Raw genomic sequence first — 14503 nt, 5'->3', positions numbered from 1 at the left:
TTTTGTGGAAATGTTGGTGGGGTGTTTAAAACCTTTTGATAAACACGAGGAAGTCGTAGTTGACTTTTCTCGCGAATCTGATCGGTTGAGGGAATGACACGTGTATTTTAAGATCAGTTAATAGGCGAAGTAAAGAAAACCCATCGTAATCACTGATTATTTCCAACAGTAAGTGAGAAAAAATACCCCTATCATCCAACGTGGGAAGTAAACTATCTTGCTTCGACACAAACACGAACCGTTACATCCACTCAGTTTATTTCTTTAGTTTTTTTTTACTTTAATACATTACAAACTTGGTCCATCGACAATATCTGCTCGACGAGTTCTACAACAAGTACAGGATTTCATGTGTATAAAAACTACGGTGACATAAACTATACAAGGTAGTTACCATATTCTCTAATCAAGATCTGAAATAGGCACGATAAACAGCCGCTCTTCGGAAGAAATCGAGCCTAAATGCATGGTGTGAGAGATAGCATGACTTTAATAGTTTCACTGAAAAGGTACCTTAAATAATGTGGAAAATGTGGAAAGCACTTGAGCGATTTAATCGTATCATCTGACGGGTCAAAAATTTTTATTCGTTTGGTGGAAGACAATACACATTAAAGACCCAGTACTAAAAAAAGACATAGAAATATCTCTTTGCAAGGCCCTCAAGTACGGTCAGTCCTAATTTTCTGGTGTTCATCGAGGTAAGTTATTTCGCAGGTTTCACGAAAGTATTCCCCGACGGAGCGCTGAAATCACGAGGGACGGAGACTGGTGTCGAGGTGCCAAAAGAAGAACTATCGGGGTGGGGCATAGGAATACTTGACTTCTTGATATTAATAAATTTCGTGTCCATAACTTGACAGTCGATTTGCATCATGGTGACTAAGTCAGTTTTCCTGGCGTTATTACGCTGCCACTCCGTTCCTTGAATTAAAAGCAAAGCAGAGACAACGTTCAGACCGTCTTCAAACAAGGTAGTCGTAATTTCAAATGCAACAGAGATTCGATAGCGAGACCTACAATTCTGGAAGGGTGACACTGCTCTGGGTGTGTGAAAGGAAGTTGCCTCTCAGTAGGATTCCTTCCCAAGCCGACGTGTACCCTACCCCCCTCCCCCCCCCCCGACGAGAAACGGTGCCCTCCCTTCCGTTTCTCCTCGGGAGGAGGATATGGCTACACGAAGGCTATCCCTTCCTTCCCCTCTATACCTCGCCCTACAGACTATTCTGTAAAAGGAACGGGATTCAGTGATGGCATTGCTTAAAGCCTGAGCTAATCCGAGAGCACAGCGGGGCAGGGGTAGGAGTAGATGAGCACCTTGGGTGTGCAGCCAAAAATATGACATAAAGACGATTCCAACTTACTGTTAGGTGGCGCCATAATCATGAATGACATCTTAGGCCTTTGTGTTGCGTTGTACTCGGTGGCAGGAAATACCAAATGATCCTGAGAGAAAAAAAAATCAATAAAAGAGTCTCTCGCTGGCGCAGTCGCAATTATCCGAAGATAAAGCAAACGTATCCTCGCAGTAGATAGCGCTATTTATGCAATAGCGAAAATCAGACCTGAAAAAAATTTGGCCTGTACGGGATTCGAGTCACTGACCTCTGCGATACTAGTGCAGCGCTCTACCAATTGAGCTAACAAGCCAACTGGGAGCAGGCCGTTAAGTTGATTCGTAATAAACCCGTGAAAGTGATATATGAGATACTATGAATATATAAAGTTCATATATTTTGAACTGCGGTATTAGATACGTATGGTGCACGATCCTCGCAGTAGATAGCGCTATCTACTGCGAGGATCGTGCACCATACGTATCTAATACCGCAGTTCGAAATATATGAACTTCATATATTCATAGTATCTCATAAAGCAAACGATTAAAATTCTTAAATGGAGAAATAGACCTTACGGAGAAAGGATAAGAGCACTCACCCCTCGAAAAGAAACTATGTACAAAGTATCTGATTTCTTGTTAATTTCCTCCTCAAACGTTTTGAATCTGAAACGGCAGAAAAATATTTCAGTTTTCCCAAAAAAAAAAAAAATAATAAAGTACACAAAAAATGAAGACTTTGATTCTTGACCCTAAAGAAAAGCCTGAACTTACTTATCGGCTCTTTGGAATAGCTGCACCGCATGTGTTGAAGCAGTATTATGTTTCCGCAAAAACTTGTGCCTGGAGCAGAAACAAAACATCAAGTTAGCGCTCCATCGCCAAATACGTCGCGAAATAATCATCAATCAATGTGTACATTGTCTGCAAACAGAACCAAATTCTCAGAAATATCCGAAAAAGGCTGAAATTTATGGTCACCACAGTAAATTTTCAAGATCTGACAGTGAATTAGAACCCAATGGGTCATACACTTCTGCCATTTGGATAGTGTCAATTCCCATTACTTTTTGCAGAAATGTAAGGAATGAACCAGTCCTAACTCCTATTTTCATCCAGAACGAACATTGGACATGTGCCAATCGTCTCACTTAAAATACAATGAATACTACGCACTACAGGCCATAAGTATGCACACGCGCATGAAGGCAATATTGGAGAAAAGGAAGGCCTCCACAGGATCTAAATCACAGCCCCTTTATCAAAAAACGTGTACTCAAAATAATGAAACATTTTGGTATGCCATACCCTGCGCACTTTCCTAGGAAGACCGTAGGGACCTCTGCTTTCAGGGTAGGTACACCTGTATGCCTCAAGCACTAGTGAAGGAACCCCTCTACTGAAATTCCCTTGTTACAACTTTGCAGACTTATTGTAACTAACCTGCTTATTTTTCGCTTGGCCTCTGTTGTGCAGTTTGATGTCAGTCTCAACGCAAGCTCTTTGATGGCAGATTGCATCTAAAATGAAACATAGAGCACACAATTAAATTAACGTTCACCTTGGTAAGTCTTTTGGAAGCACAGGTCTGAGTAACTTATAGACAGTACAGGTCATACGAATGGCAACGTTACACGCGTGTTTCATGCGTGTAAATCTGCCATATTGCGCGTAAATTACACGCAAATTATGCGCGCGTGACGCACGAGTAAAAAAAAAATACACGAAAATGCATGCAAAAAATTACACGTACCAACCTAGAGAGACATAACAAGAAATAAGAGAGCAGGTTGAGTTAATACTGACAAGAATGCTTTTGATTTACAAGTTAGAGCGAGAAGACAAATGCTCATTTATTAAAAGTTCTGCAACAGCACTTTAAAATATTACCTTAGTCTGCCGACGCCTTTGTTTTTTCTGTTTTAAGATCTGCTGATTTTCATATCTCCTTACCCAACCTACAAGAGCCTCGTTTATCCTAAGAGAAAAACAAAATGTAGTATTGCGAAGAAACATGTAAAATAGGTCCTCATGTGCAGTTCTGTCAATTCCAACAACTGATTACTCCTACAGCTTTGTTGGCTCTGCATCTCATACAACAAGATCGAGGTCGCGCGAAACAACCTGCACCTTGAGTGACCCGGTATGGGTACAGCCAATCCCAACGTTCATTCTCACTCCAGTATTGGCAAGGTCGCGTATTGCAAGAGAAAAACCATTTAAATATACCAAAACAATGCAATATTACTGTATAGTTTTGGTCTGAACTGAGAACGAAAAGGGCAACAGGGAAGAACAGGTATTACATCAAGAGAGCTGAGTGAGGACTTTTGTGCCCAAATGATGCTCTTCTCCCTCAAGACATTCCCTTCCCTCGACACTCCTTTCTCCTGACCAAAAATTTGAAACTTTGCACTCACTCAAAAGTAAGCATTTACAGAAGAAATACCATTAAATTTACGAACCTGTTCACTTCAGTCTTGTTTAAATTACTTGGGCAGTAAAATTGATCATCATCCAATGTTGCATTATGTTGTTTCTCAGCAATCTTTCTCCTTAACTTAGGATTCCTTTCGTTTCGTTTTGTATTCCTTCTCTTCTGCCTCGAATCACCAAGGAAGTCCCACTTGTTCCTAATCACCATTAAGTCCTTTCTCTCTACATTTCTACTCTTGAGCAGTGAAGACTTCTTGTGAGAAGTGTTGAGCATGCTAGGGTGAGCCTTGGCAAATGGTTTTCTTTCACGACGTTGATTGAAAGGGCTAAACGCTATTGGTTTATCAATGTCACTCACATCCCCATCTCCTTGGTAATTAAGAAGGGCTCTTCCATGACGGACAACTGAGCCTGGTAGCAGATCTGCTTTGTTAAATTTCCACTGTTCCTTAAGGTTGCTGTCAGTGTCATAGAACAAAGTTTGGAAGTGAGGAATTCATAGGCTGTGCTTGCAACTTGATATGGGAGGGATTTAATTCAGTTTAACCCAGTCGTTCCCAAGATCATTTTGAACAATTCTCCCTACTGTCTGTCATACAATCCTTATGCTGCTAGTTCGGAGAAATTGGTATTGGATCAACCAACTAACAATCCCTTAACGTATACTTTTGTTTTTTCTCGTTACTTGTCTGCTTGATACAGCATTGATATGTAAGGAGAAATTCTCTCTGAGAGGATGTAAGTTGCATCAGAATGTTATGGTGTTGCATCATAAAAACACCAAGGCCTTAACCAAAACAATTATAGTAAAACAATAAAAACACTAATGTGGCCTTGAATTACTGTAAACTATTGTAAAAAAATATTGTAAAATATTATAAAATATTGTAGAAGTCAGAGCTTTCGCTGCTCAATGGCATCATCAGGGATAAATAAGATAAAATATTCCACGAGGACTGAATAAAAGGGAGAAAAGTGTCACTATACTAAAGTGCTAGTGTCACTGTGAGGGGATCCAGTGTGATATATTGGAAGGCCTTAGAAGAATAGGTCTGCGAATTCAATGCATTCTTCTTGGGAGTTAAGTGCAGTTTGTTTTTCCCTTTTCCTACATATTAAGGAATATTTTATCTTATCTGTCCCTGATGATGCCGTTGAGCAGCAAAAGCTCAGACTTCTACAATATTTTATAATATTTTACAATATTTTACAATATTTTACAATATTTTGCAATAGTTTACAGAAACCTCGGACTTCTACAAAATTTTTATAATATTTTACAAGATTTTACAATAGTTTACAGTAATTCAAGGTCATAATTAGTGTTTTTATTGTTTTACCCAAAAATGTTACTGAAAGAGAACATTCAAAGATTGATAAAACAATAGTCAATTCTGATCACCAACACACTGAAAAATGTATTGATATTAAAGGGCAAAATCACATATCTACTGCCTCTGGAACACACGTGTTCAAAGGACAAGTCATTGAGTACCCCTACAGGTGTTAAAAAGTCAAAAGCAATCAATTACACATACTGATAAATAAAGAGAAAAGTAAGTGAAATGTTATCACTTATCACTAAGTACTTACCTGAAAGGACCAACGTTTAGAGCAACAAACAGAACAACAGCTAAAACACACGTGGATTTCTTAATGGTGCTGGTCAACTCTGGGTGTTTGCTACGCAACAGTGCATTCTTTTTAAGAAACACAAATTGAAACAATACATTAAAAAGTGACACATTCAGGGCTCAACACTAAGAGTAGCCAACTTAAGCCACAGACTAGTAGAAATTCAGGTTTGGCTAGTGGTTTTCAATTTCCACTGGCCAGTTTGGCTAGCAAACAAACTGAAATTGTCATAACATCTAAGATGTCACTAGTAAGTTGAAAAGTTAGTATCAAGCCCTGACATTCACAATTTTTTTTGATGCACTGTATAGTGTCAGCAATAGAGGTACCACTGTGAAGCCATAACAAATATTGCTCTCTTTTTCTCATGAATGTATAAATGAACATGTATACATGACTAGCATATAATTTACTATAACAGTACTGTACCATTCTGTACAAGTTTTAATGCTTCATGTCCCAGATGTGATGTGCATGTAAGGAAGATATGTTAACCACCAGGTAGTGAACTGTTTAAAAATGTTCTAACCTCTACTTCCAGTTCATTGACTCTTCTTTTTAAGCCTTCATTTTGTGCTCGTAATGATTCATTTATGTTTGAGATCTCCTTTACTTTACTTTCAAGGCTTTGCAGGTACTATGAAGAGAACACCATGAACATGTCACAAGTTAGTACATGTCACATGGCAAAAATGATCAAGTGTGTCCAATGGTTTTTTCATATGTCACCTAGCTTACAACATGACACATGGTTTACTATTCATCATCAATCTTTCTACTTTGTTTTGAAAAATAGCTTTTGATGGCATCCACAGACGACACAGGCATGACATATTTAATAATATATGGAAAAGCTCAACAATAAACAATTTTGCCTTCTTCAGCTGTTCAGTGATCCACAGGCTCAGTTTGTTATGAGTAAAAAAAAAGAAATCTCTTCATTCATTTGATGCCTATCATTTCATCAAATAATGACTCAGCATAGCTCTGAATCTTCTCACCTCTTTCTTCTTCTTTCTGGATAAGCATGCAGATTCTCTGTTTTTTATCATTCTCTGTTGCCTTTTCAAAATTTTTGCCTACAAAAGGAAAATGCATCAATTGGATTAAAACCTTACACAGCACTGAATGGTACAGGATGCAAATGCACAAGTTTCTAGTGTGCACACTATGCAATCTCAGAGCAAATGTACATGGAGTAACAAAACTGTACAGGGTACCTTTTAATTAATAATTAAACAAATTATGGAAAAGAAGATATTTCTGTCTGATTTTGCACTACACAGTCAGGCAAAGGGCTTGAAAACTAAGCAGACTTCAGACTTGACATCATGATGATAACTGCAATATCAGCTGCAGATAATGGGTTATCATGTCAACTTCACATGCTATCGTTGAATTACCTGAACTGATCAGGTTTTTTATTCAAAGTCTGATGTATAACATTGTGCCAATTACCACATTTGATGTGTGTATTCCATAAAACTGGTCAAATTATCAAATGAATGGATAACATAGAATAATATGCTGTATCAGAGTTGACAGAAAAAGTACTTACATCTGTTTCTGGAGAGGTGGTACTTGACTTTGTAATGCCAACATTCACTGGTTTGGTTAATGCAGAATTAACATTCTTCTAAAGAGGAGTGAAAAAAATGAAAAGACAAACAAATATTGAACACACATTACATCATACATTCAGACTTACCATCTTTCTTATTCTATTAACAAAAATTAATATGATGCTGTTGAAATTGCTGACCCTAGCAGTATGCACGATGCGTGTTATATTTGAACTTTGCAAATGGGCCTTGCTCACCATGGAGTCTCTGTGACTCTGTGCTACAATGGTGGCTCTAAGAACATAATCCAAAGGTCTGAGGTTCGATCCCTCATGGAGCTCAGAATTTTTTCTTTATTCCATGCTCGTGACAAGATGAAAAACATCTTTCTCTGTTTCTTCACTGAGCTCAAAACTTACCATCTTTCTTATTTTATTTACAAACCATTGAACACACATGTACATGTATGTGTTAATTGCACATAAACCTGAACTGCTGCAAAGGCAGTAACTGTTGTTTTTAAAGTTTTTTTTTTAACTCCAGAAATTGAAAATAAAAAGTAAACATCTCATCACTAAACTTGACAAAATTTGAGACATTGAAAAAAATAAATAACAAAGTTAAAACATTGTACTTACCCCAACTACAACTGAAACTACACCATTGCTCGGTAGTGAACCAGTACAAGGAATATATACTGGAATACCTACGAAAAATGAAGGTTACATCATTTTATGTCAAGATACTTCAAGAAAAATGATGTGAAATTACTGGAATCAGGGCTTTCAATAAGAATAAATTAAAGTAGTGGGGAAATAAGAAAAAGTACATGTATAAGTAGATGGCCAAGTTATCGTGATGTCATGTTGTTGTATTCAGTTCAAATTACTACCAGGTACATGCAAAATTTTGAACATGGAATTGATTCACACATTTAAACCTGTAACTCAGTAAAAAATGCATCCAAATCCATCCAAGACATAAAAATGGCTGTGACACAGATGTCTTCCAATTGTTGTTAGTATGAATTGTAAGACTTTTCATTATCAATTATCAATCATTATCATCATGGTAAAATGAGGTGAAAGTAAAGGGCTAAAAAAAGGCAGACTGGCTAGCAGTGTTGGCCTGTTACCGGCCCTTCTTAACAACTTTGTCACTGAAGTGAGAAAACTTCTATAAAATTGAGTTTGTAGCCACACATAACTCTAAAATATACCTCCAGCAGGTTTAGTTGTAGCATGTCCAATCTGTGCTTTCTGGATACCGACAGGTACAGCCGTGACCACTGGCATGGGCTGGATGGATTTGACGCCACATGACTGCATGGGTATTTTCTCCTGTTTGACATTGCATGCAAGTGGTGCGAGAGTTGCTTCCGTCTTAATGCAAGAAGGACTAGCAGGGAGTAAGCTTGTCTGCGATAAATCAAACTCTGCATTTGGCTGATGCACTGGTGAACTCTCCCCATTAATTAAAAACTGAAAGAACAAATGCAGATACTTTATGTCAGCCAATAACTATACAATAAGCTTGTAAATAAATCATTCATGATTTATTTACAAAGCCTATGAGAATAGGCTTTCTGTTTTTTAACAAATAGATTATATGTTGCCATTTGTCTGTTCAGTAAATTCTAGATCACAGATGATATCAAAATTTGATTAGAACAAAAAAAGGGGAAAAGGATGCATACAAGTGTGTTACTGATGTTTTCACTGTCTTCTGTGATCTATTATTTTCACAGACCCTTGACACCACGAGTCCATTTTTTTTAGACAAATATTATGTTCTTAATGATTAAAAAGTAAGCTGTTGTTGATGGCAACATCACCTATACACATGCACAAAAATAGCTCATAAGTAACAACCGCTCAAAATGCATGTAGTCTTCAATTTATCTTAAAGTCTCTATTCACCCTCAGAGGTTTCTATATATTTTGATTCCTTGCGTTATCAGGATTAATCTCCAAAGAAAAATTCTTGTGATTGATTAAATATTTCCCAAGATATGCTGCCTCAAAGTTACTCTTTTGGCTATGCCCTTTTTTGACTTGGCCGGGAGAGAATTACCGGGCCGAGTGACATCACAGCAAGAACGAATGTTAACTTCTTGTATAAGAACATGTGTCCATTGCTGCAAAATGGTGTGAAAATGCCGACTCGTTGCGTGGTCGCTAGTTGCTCAAATACACCAGATTCGTCCAAAGGCATATTCAAGTGAATGTAGGCACATCGATCGAAAGACATTCTTGCTGTGACGTCATGAGGGACTTTTAGTTACCAGTATTGACTTGGCCTGGCCAAATCAAAAGGGCGTGGCCAAAGGATGAACTTTGAAGCGGTATATCTTGGGAAATATTTAATCGATCAAAAAAATTTTTGGAAGATTAATCCTGATAACGCAAAGAATCAAAATATATAGAAACCTCTGAGGCTGAATAGGGACCTTAAAAACTATGGCATGATAGAGGTTAATACATTATTAAAGCTACATGAACCACTGCAATACACAATTATAATTATTATAAGTATTCATTTCTCCTTCTTTCAAAATATTCACAGCTGTTAGACTGAATTTAAAGCAACTCCTATCTTTCCACTGTTCATAGAACAATGAGCTGCACAGCACTACAGGGTAAAAACAGCCTCTAGCTATACTGATACAGTGGCCGAGGAAGACAAAAATAAAGAAAAGAAGTTATTTCCGTTCATGAAATTGTTTGCTTCAGTTTGACTTTTGCATAGAAATACAACAGTCTAACACTTTTTGAATTGAATCAATCACCTACTTCTTAATTTGCATCAACCAGAGGAAATCATCATAGACAATCGACAACAAAAAATACAACTAACTGCACTGTGAATACATGATTCATCTCAAATAACAGAAGGAATTTTGCACAAACTATGTATATGTACTTATTTGATATTTTGGTTTAATTTATACATGTAGCTGATGAATTTTTTTTAATACCTGATTTTCTGGTGAACTTGGAAGAGACACGCAAGACGAGTTTGAGGAGGAAGGAGACAGGGGTTCTTCTTTAATGCAAACACCTGTTGAATGACAGAAATGACCATTAAAAAGACGCTGTTTAAATGGAGCAAAAATAATGGGTGAATGGGACTGAACAAATAAGAGAAAAAATCCCACTACGAAGAACAGAGTACTAGTTGAGAGGGAAACTAGAACTTGATACTCACCAGATGGAAAATCGAAATCTTCAATAATCGAAGAGGAAGAAGAATCGCCCAAACTTGATAGAAATTCACTCAGGTGATCTCCTTTGCCCTTCAAAGAAATAAACAACAAAACATGCTTCATTAAAATTTTAAGAAATATCGCACCCACACATTAATCTAACGCTACAAAATACATTTAACTAAATTTTTTAAACAATTTTTACTTGTGAATAAATTTACACGGATTTTCTTTCGATTTATTAGGCCCCAAAAACTCAGCCGAGTTAGCATCAATTAAAATACTTCAGAAAGATGACCGTCGTCTAGGAGTTGTATTTTAACGGAAAAATGACAATGAGCTTTGTCTTTGAATCTGTGATCCAACACATGGTATCTAGATGTCAGATAATGCCATGAAGAAGTGGTTTACAACAAAGAAAGTTGTGGAAAGAAACCAAAATGTCCTACATGAGATGTAGCTATTAATAAAAGTGTCAGTTACATGCGATATTCATGAAGAGTTTTAAACAGCTGGCTTCATTTGTTCGCAGAAAAATTGAAATTGTTTTGAATCTTCTTGGCAAATATTGCAAAGTCTTCTTAGAATATAAAAAGAACGACATCGCTCTAATATTTGCATCGCTACCGATGCACAAATTGAAAGATATCGAGATTGTTCCATTCGACTTCCTTTAGTATTTCTTGCGGAAGTTGTACGATGCGACGCGATCTCAAGTTTCAGAGACCTCAAAACAAACAGCTTCTCACGAAATCTCTAAACACAAAGCGGCTGAATTATATAGTATTCGTCTTTAACAAGCAAAGAAAAAGTTTTTTAAGGCTCGAAAGAAAAAGGAATGCACGAAACGCGGGTTTCAACCCAAGCCGATTCATGCACGAGTGACTCACGCAACTGCAGTGGTTAGCAACAGAGATAAAATAAGGGTGAATTTTCGTAGAATTTATTCCCTTACCTCTAAATCCATATCATCATCTTCACCCCCACCAAATAAGTCATCTGGGTTAAATTTCACATCTGTGATAGAGTCTCCTAAAAAAGAGCAAATCATCACCCCGTTAAAATACGAGCGAAGCAGAGATAGTTCCCGACAATAAGCTTTCAGAAATCTTGCAACAAGCTCACCCCAATCTTCAACTCCTAGTAGATTGTCGGCAAAAAATTTCGTGTCCGGCTCCGACCAGGCTAAAAGTTCTGTCTGAGACATCATCTTTTACAGTATATAAAACCCCAACACCAAACTAAAGTACAATACAAAACCCGAGATGTAAAACAAAAATTCGTTCAAACCAGCGAAGACTGATTCATCACTTATGAAATACCAGTTTCTCGTACCCAGATTTCCCTCGGACACCAAAATGTGACGCGTGAAGAGTTCTGGGATCGAATACGTTGCGTAACTCACCGCATTTCCTGGACTCGTCTAGGCAGCATAACAGTCTAGCGACCCTCTCGAACTCCTTTCTTACTTTTTTAAGCAGTAGAGGGGAAAATTTTTTTTCCACTTTGTTAACAACTCCTTAAGCTTCAAAAACAGCGGAATGAGCAGGAGAATGGCCTGTTTTCACTGTCACATCAGAACCATTCATCAGAACCATTCAACAGAGTCAAGAATCAAAGAGATGAAAGGAGATGTGAATATTCAAACAGTCTCGTAGAGATTCAGGCCTGTGTGTTGTTTCTTGATGGAGATATCCGAAGAAATGTTTAAAAAAGCTAAAAGACGCCATGTCTGTGTAATCCCAAGGGGCACAAATATGTCGGCCGGAAGCTAGCAAAAACATCTGTCATCGAGGTTTGCTGTGAAAAAGCCTGTAGTTGTCATCTGAAGGCTCAAATACATCTATACCAGAACTTATTCTCACACAAGAATTGTTCAGATTGCGAAATCTCATCGGATGAAAGACTTTTTTTTACCTACGTTACAGCACTCTCGACCGCCATTTTGATATCGTGTCACGGAAAGCTTTGAAATTCAACCTTGCTTTATTACGACAAGAAAAACCTATCAAACTGAAAATTTGTAAAAAGATAAGCCTTAAGCAATGCTATTAACTAATTAAACTAAAATCAAAAAATGATTGAAAATTCCTTATTTCTTACCTTTGATGAGGTCACGAGAAAACCAACAATAATAATATATGCTGTTTCAGTTATTTCTATCTCCTCCGGAAATAGTCAAATAAATATACAAAGTCCATACATCAGCATGTTAGAAATTGTATAAAATTAATAAAATTATTTTTTTTAAGTAAACTGCTCAAATTTACTCCCATAGAAGATTGTTTGAGAAATAGATAAACAGTACAAGATATGAGAAAAAAGGTCGCATGGCGCAAAACGGTACGCGTTGAGTGTTGAAAGTATGTACTGTATACATTCTTCAGAAAAAAAACTTAACGAAAACTTGTTACTCCCGACAACCCGCAACAAAACCTTTTCGTTGTTAAAAGTATACTATCATGAATGGGTCAAAATCCGACTTTGGACAGGCGTTAGTCTGTTTCGGAACGGTTTCAACTGATTTCGGGCAGTTTCGCCTTACCTCGGACTGTCCGTCTGTTTTCAGATGGTTCCATCGAATGCGTCTGTACATGTCCGATTGCATGAAAAATCATTCTCATTTATATGCAATGACATTTACAGTCAAAATCATTTTTCTACACTCCATTTTTGCCATGACTCGATTTTACAAGTCTCGTAACATGGTTCTTACAGGATTTCTCTCAGTTTACAAAGCTTCCAAACAATTCCTAAATTACGCGCGAGAGAGTGTTCTTAATTTATTTTTGCGTTTTTCAGTCAAGTGGAGGCTCTTTTCGCCATACGCGTTTCGTGTTGTTCACGCCTTCGCTTGTCTACATCCATCTGGAAAACGTAAAATAACGACGCTTGATCTGTGGGTTTCTGACACAAAAGAGCTACTGATAGATAGTCAAACGATAGTCCTCGGTAAGAGGCTTGAGAAATAAAAAAAAACCCCATACCCATACCCAGGAATGAGAAATTACTGATGAAACGAGTCATTTAGTCCCTTTCTGAAAACACATGCTTGAAATTCCAAATTTCGGCCTCGTTTTTCTGTAGGGTAAGAAAAAGACTCGTGCTCATAAGAAGAGAGCCCAGCCGTCTTGCAAAATACCGTGCACACGTGCCACTCCCTGCATAGCCGTGGGCGAGGAGTCGCAATGGCCTCCAGTTGACCTTCTGAAAGAGTGCACAAGAACCTTCTAGGTATCAATGATCTCTTCATACTGAATTTTTTTGTGCTTGAATCGTTTAGAAAACTAAAAGACCCGAGGCTATGACTCATAGCAGCGGTATCCATAATCGGCCAACCTCTGATTCTCTTTTTCATCGAAACTGTCAAGTGAATAAAGAAATAGATTATTCTGTAGATTCGCCAGTTTATGACTGCACTCGACCGCAAAATCAGCTACCCTGCGACGACTAATGTTTCATTCATTTTTTTATGATATTTTCTATGAAAGGACCTATTAGGAAAGCTAGGAATAGAGGGCTGAAGATCCCCAGTTTTGATAAATTTCTTGATGTAGGATTTTTGTTTCAGTTACATAAGAACAAAAACAGCATTGTTAACATTCTGTCAACTCTTGACCTACTTGCATATTATTTGAAGTATCTCTTTTTTTCTCATCAGTATTCGCTTTTAACTCACCCGCTCTCCAGCCTACACTACTTAAAATGATTCACTCATTCATAAACGGGTAAAAAGTTTTGCAAGCCTTGCACTTTATCAATCATAGTGTTTCCTGTTTTTTTTTTTTTTTTTTTTTATTCCTGCGTAATTCCCCTTTAGATTTAACAGGCCACATTAAATATGAGCGTTGTTGAGTATATCCTGCTTAGCTTGCAGGGTCAAAGTTTCTTTGGAGAACTGCTATTTTTGAACCAACTTCCTGAATAGATCAAAGAATCCATTCACTATTTCGGTTTGCCTTTTCTTGTTACATGAAGTTGATAACAAAGGTACACGTGGAAAGTGTTGGGAGAAGTTGTGATTGGATCCGTAGCATACTTAATTTGTTCTTAAGTCGAACCTTGCCTTTACACTAAACTTGAGGAGCTGACGTTTAAATTACTTCTCTCCGCTTTGGAGAAAGCAATTCTTTGCAAATTAAACCAAAATTGGAATTGAAATCGCTGCACGAGTTAATTTCGTAACGTTTTTGCGGTGATAATTCTATTAAGTTCTCACAACGCAAGTGAAAAATTGCTCGACGTGATCGGAACTAGGCAGCTTTCATGCACGACTTCTTCGTGATGATTGCTCTTTGAGCCCGCGGCTATCGACGATGACAAAGC

General features: G+C 37.6%; 1 protein-coding gene across 3 annotated transcripts; it reads right to left on the bottom strand.

Annotated features, from left to right (window-relative positions):
- Nucleotides 1-241: 241 nt before the first annotated feature.
- On the bottom strand, nucleotides 242-13937 carry LOC111327056 (cyclic AMP-dependent transcription factor ATF-6 alpha). 3 transcript variants are annotated; one of them, XM_088756305.1, is made up of 18 exons: nucleotides 13801-13937; nucleotides 11583-13540; nucleotides 11133-11209; nucleotides 10180-10267; nucleotides 9950-10032; nucleotides 8192-8453; nucleotides 7611-7678; nucleotides 6969-7046; nucleotides 6412-6489; nucleotides 5940-6047; nucleotides 5369-5475; nucleotides 3805-4233; nucleotides 3230-3317; nucleotides 2783-2859; nucleotides 2114-2182; nucleotides 1939-2005; nucleotides 1365-1446; nucleotides 242-924 (listed from the first exon to the last, which is right to left on the bottom strand). In XM_088756305.1, the coding sequence occupies exons 3-18, from the start codon at nucleotides 11142-11144 to the stop codon at nucleotides 707-709; spliced, it is 1914 nt and encodes a 637-aa protein (XP_088612431.1). In that variant the 5' UTR covers nucleotides 11145-11209; nucleotides 11583-13540; nucleotides 13801-13937; the 3' UTR covers nucleotides 242-706. The 3 variants fall into 3 exon arrangements, with proteins under 3 accessions (XP_088612431.1, XP_022786881.2, XP_022786879.2); XM_022931146.2 differs by lacking the exons at nucleotides 11583-13540; nucleotides 13801-13937 and adding an exon at nucleotides 11303-11543 and having other exon boundaries at nucleotides 6969-7043; XM_022931144.2 differs by lacking the exons at nucleotides 11583-13540; nucleotides 13801-13937 and adding an exon at nucleotides 11303-11541.
- Nucleotides 13938-14503: the final 566 nt, after the last annotated feature.

This window comes from Stylophora pistillata, chromosome 4, assembly GCF_964205215.1.
Source record: "Stylophora pistillata chromosome 4, jaStyPist1.2, whole genome shotgun sequence".
Classification (NCBI taxonomy): Eukaryota; Metazoa; Cnidaria; class Anthozoa; order Scleractinia; family Pocilloporidae; genus Stylophora; species Stylophora pistillata.
Note: the sequence above shows the minus strand (reverse complement) of the source record. Positions and strands in the feature narration are given on the sequence as shown.

Excerpts from the sequence above, each read along its gene's own strand:
- LOC111327056 (XM_022931144.2), bottom strand. The coding sequence starts at position 11,387 with ATGATGTCTCAGACAGAACTTTTAGCCTGGTCGGAGCCGGACACGAAA. Across the intron at positions 10,033-10,179 it reads AGATTTCGATTTTCCATCTG|GTGTTTGCATTAAAGAAGAA; the intron begins GTGAGTATCAAG and ends GTCATTCAACAG. Across the intron at positions 3,318-3,804 it reads AACAAGACTGAAGTGAACAG|GATAAACGAGGCTCTTGTAG; the intron begins GTTCGTAAATTT and ends TTTTTCTCTTAG.